Source organism: Colletotrichum paranaense, assembly GCF_030867605.1.
Source record: "Colletotrichum paranaense strain IMI 384185 chromosome Unknown Scaffold_19.1, whole genome shotgun sequence".
Taxonomy (NCBI): domain Eukaryota; kingdom Fungi; phylum Ascomycota; class Sordariomycetes; order Glomerellales; family Glomerellaceae; genus Colletotrichum; species Colletotrichum paranaense.
The window spans coordinates 453,022-456,148 of NW_026848977.1; the positions used below are offsets into that span (position 1 = coordinate 453,022).

The 3,127-nt window shown below is 53.8% G+C and overlaps 1 protein-coding gene across 1 annotated transcript; it reads left to right on the top strand.

The window, feature by feature from the left end:
- Positions 1-248: 248 nt before the first annotated feature.
- On the top strand, positions 249-2,167 carry CPAR01_15449 (multicopper oxidase; the record flags this gene model as incomplete). Its single annotated transcript, XM_060499698.1, has 4 exons — positions 249-575; positions 634-779; positions 831-1,976; positions 2,056-2,167. 4 exons carry the CDS (start codon positions 249-251, stop codon positions 2,165-2,167), a joined length of 1,731 nt encoding a protein of 576 aa, XP_060341698.1.
- Between the last annotated feature and the right edge of the window lie 960 nt (positions 2,168-3,127).

The window sequence follows — 3,127 nt, forward strand, 5'->3', positions numbered from 1 at the left end:
GTCCAGATTCCGCCCTTCCCACGCTCTGGCCATCCAAATCCTCCTCGTGTCATTCAGCCTGTATAAGTTCTCTTGCTCTCCCTCTTCGGATTATGATACGAGATCTTACTCTTCACTCGCGCCTTTCCCTTCCCTTCTTTCCCCCCCTGCATTCGTACTTCCTTCCTCCACTCGTTCGCCGGAAGAGTAACCATAATTACTTAATTTTCACTCGCTAGACCAGGTCTGTCTAGTCTTGAGTGCCCAATATGTTGCGGTCTCTCTTCGCCTTGGCTTGGGCCAACACTGCCCTTGCCGCGACTGTGACCTACAACTGGGAGGCCACTTGGGTCAACGCTGCCCCTCTCAATGTCTCAAGGGCTGTCATTGGTATCAATGGCCAATGGCCTTGCCCCAAGATCGAGGCCACTGTGGGAGACACCGTCGTTGTTCACCTTACCAACAAACTTGGCAACCAGACCACCGGTATTCACTTTCATGGCATCGACCAAGTCAGCACCAACTGGATGGACGGCCCCAGCATGGTTACTCAATGCCCTCTCCCTCCGGATATGACCATGACCTACTCGTTCACTGTAAGTCAAATCAACACGAAGATCTGGTCTTCAAAGCGTAGCTAACCAAATCATATAGGCTGATACGGGCGGTACATACTGGTGGCACTCCCACAACATGGGCCAGTATCCCGACGGCATGCGTGGTCCCCTGATTATTCACGACCCGGCGGACCCCTATGCTGGGCAATACGACGAGGAGTACATCCTGTCTGTTTCAGACTGGTAAGCGCTGCATGAGAATGCGAGTGAGACTTCTAGACTAATTCGATGCAGGTACAACTCGGAGACTATTCCTCTAGTACAGAACATGCTGCTTCCGTCCAACACTCGCTTCGCGCCCCCTATCCCTGACAACATGGTCGTCAACGATGGACTCGGCGCCAAGTTCAAGTTCGAGAAGGGAAAGACCTACCGCATCCGCATGATCAACTTCGCCGCCTTTGCTTCCTTCATGATTCACTTCGACTCTCACGACATGAACGTCATTATGTCCGATGCTGCCTACATCAAGCAGAAGACTTCATACATGCTGCGCATTGCTCCCGCTCAGCGTTATGATGTTCTCATCAAGTGTATTGACCGCGATAACCGCAACTATGGTTTCCTCATCGCCGCCGATATCAATCGCGACTACAGCAACAAGGACTTTGCTCAGAGCTGGCCCTTCAACTACACCGGACAGCTGGTCATGTTCCCTGACAGGGCCTTCGGTACCGACGTTGTCAAGGAATGGCGCCCGTCTGACGATGCCGTCTTCGAGCCCTACGGAGACGTTGCCATCCTCCCCGCCGCCACCAAGATCCTCCAGTACGACTGGTCATTCTGCTTCGACAAGAACGGCATCCCCCGCGCTTGCGTGAACGGCACCCCCTACGTCGACCAGAAGGTGCCCACCCTCTACACGGCCTCCACCACCGGCGAGAACAACACCAACCCCCTCGTCTACGGTGCCGTCCACCCCTTCATCGTGAACTACGGTGACATCGTTGACATCGTCGTCAACAACAACAACGAGGCCATCCACCCCTTCCATCTCCACGGCCACCACTTCCAGGTTGTCAGACGCCCCGCTTCCGGCACGGGCGTCTGGCCCGGCGTCGCCCGCGCCCGCCTTAACCAGAAGCCCCCGCGCCGCGACACTGTCTCCGTCATGGGCAACTCTCACGCTGTCCTACGCTTCGAGGCTAAGAACCCCGGTGTCTACCTCTTCCACTGCCACATTGAGTGGCACGTGGAGATGGGTCTGACCGCTACCATCATCGAGGCTCCGGAGAGGCTCCGCAACCTCACCATCCCTGATGATCACAAGGCTGCCTGCCGCGCTCAGGGTATCCCCACTGCTGGTAACGCTGCCGGTAATACGGCCAACGTGCTTGACCAGACTGGCATGAACCTCGAGCCTTTCCCCACGTACACTGGGTAAGTTTTCTCCCCTTCCTGTTCATCGGAAGCGTTGCAATCTCTTTCAGAATTCTTGAAAACTGACACTTTGCTGTAGTGCCGCCTACAACCCTCCCGCCTCGCCGCCCACCAAGCGTTACAACGCTCCGGCCCACCCTCCTGCTCAGCTCCGCGGACGCACCATCCGCCGCACCGGTCTCTCGAAGTAGGAGAGACCTGACACCTCATCTCTCCTACTATTTTTTTCTTTTCTTCTTTTCTTGAATGGTACTCCCAGTACCGTTCACGTAAATAGTACCCATGATGCCATGTGGATATGCATAGGACTTATTGTTTTGTCGGAGTTCATGACGATGGTGATGAAGGGGGACGGGCGAGGGTGGGTGATGAGAAGGTTCAGTCGGGCTAATATGTAATAACGGCCGCTCTGCTACGAGCGACTTCTTCCACTGCCTCTTATTTCATCCATCCGTCTCGCCCCCCTTGCGGTGTGGCGTTTTGGTAGCGCCGAAGTTTGGCATGGGAGGTCTGACGATCCTGGTAGATTGAGATGATTTCCTTTGAGAAATTTAGATGATGGGGACGTTGGAGGTATTAAAACATAAATAGGTGGGAAAATATGGGGATAATGAGAAGGAAGTTGTTGACTCTCGCCATCTTGACTTCTTGCAGTGACCATGAATTCTCTTGGCTTGTCGAACATTCAGAGCTTGAGCCATGACCGCAGCAGTGAGCCGTTAGAACTTGTCTCGTTGCCCTTGACAGGTATGTGTGTGAATCGGTTGGACTCTCTGGCCTGCAGAAGTGAAGAAAGCAGAACAGGTAGGGTATGCCGGCGCGAAAGTTCGGATGGTATTGACGCATGTCGATATTGTTGATGCCGAGGCTGGTCGGTCATACGGCGGAGCGTGAACAATTTCGATTCCCCAAAGACCTCGACATCTCCCCAATCATCAACGATTTGAGAAAGAAGGCAGTGGAGCGTCCAACGAACTCCGCAAGACCTAATTCTGTGGCGTAGGTAAGGCTGTCAAGGTTCGGATGGGCGAGGAAGGAATATACGGTCTAGTTGATCAGCCCACGTCTTCATATTTTCCCGAATCTTGTTGAATGTTGCCGCCTGATATTCACCATATTCCTCAAAAAGGAAGACGCCTCGGATTTTGTCG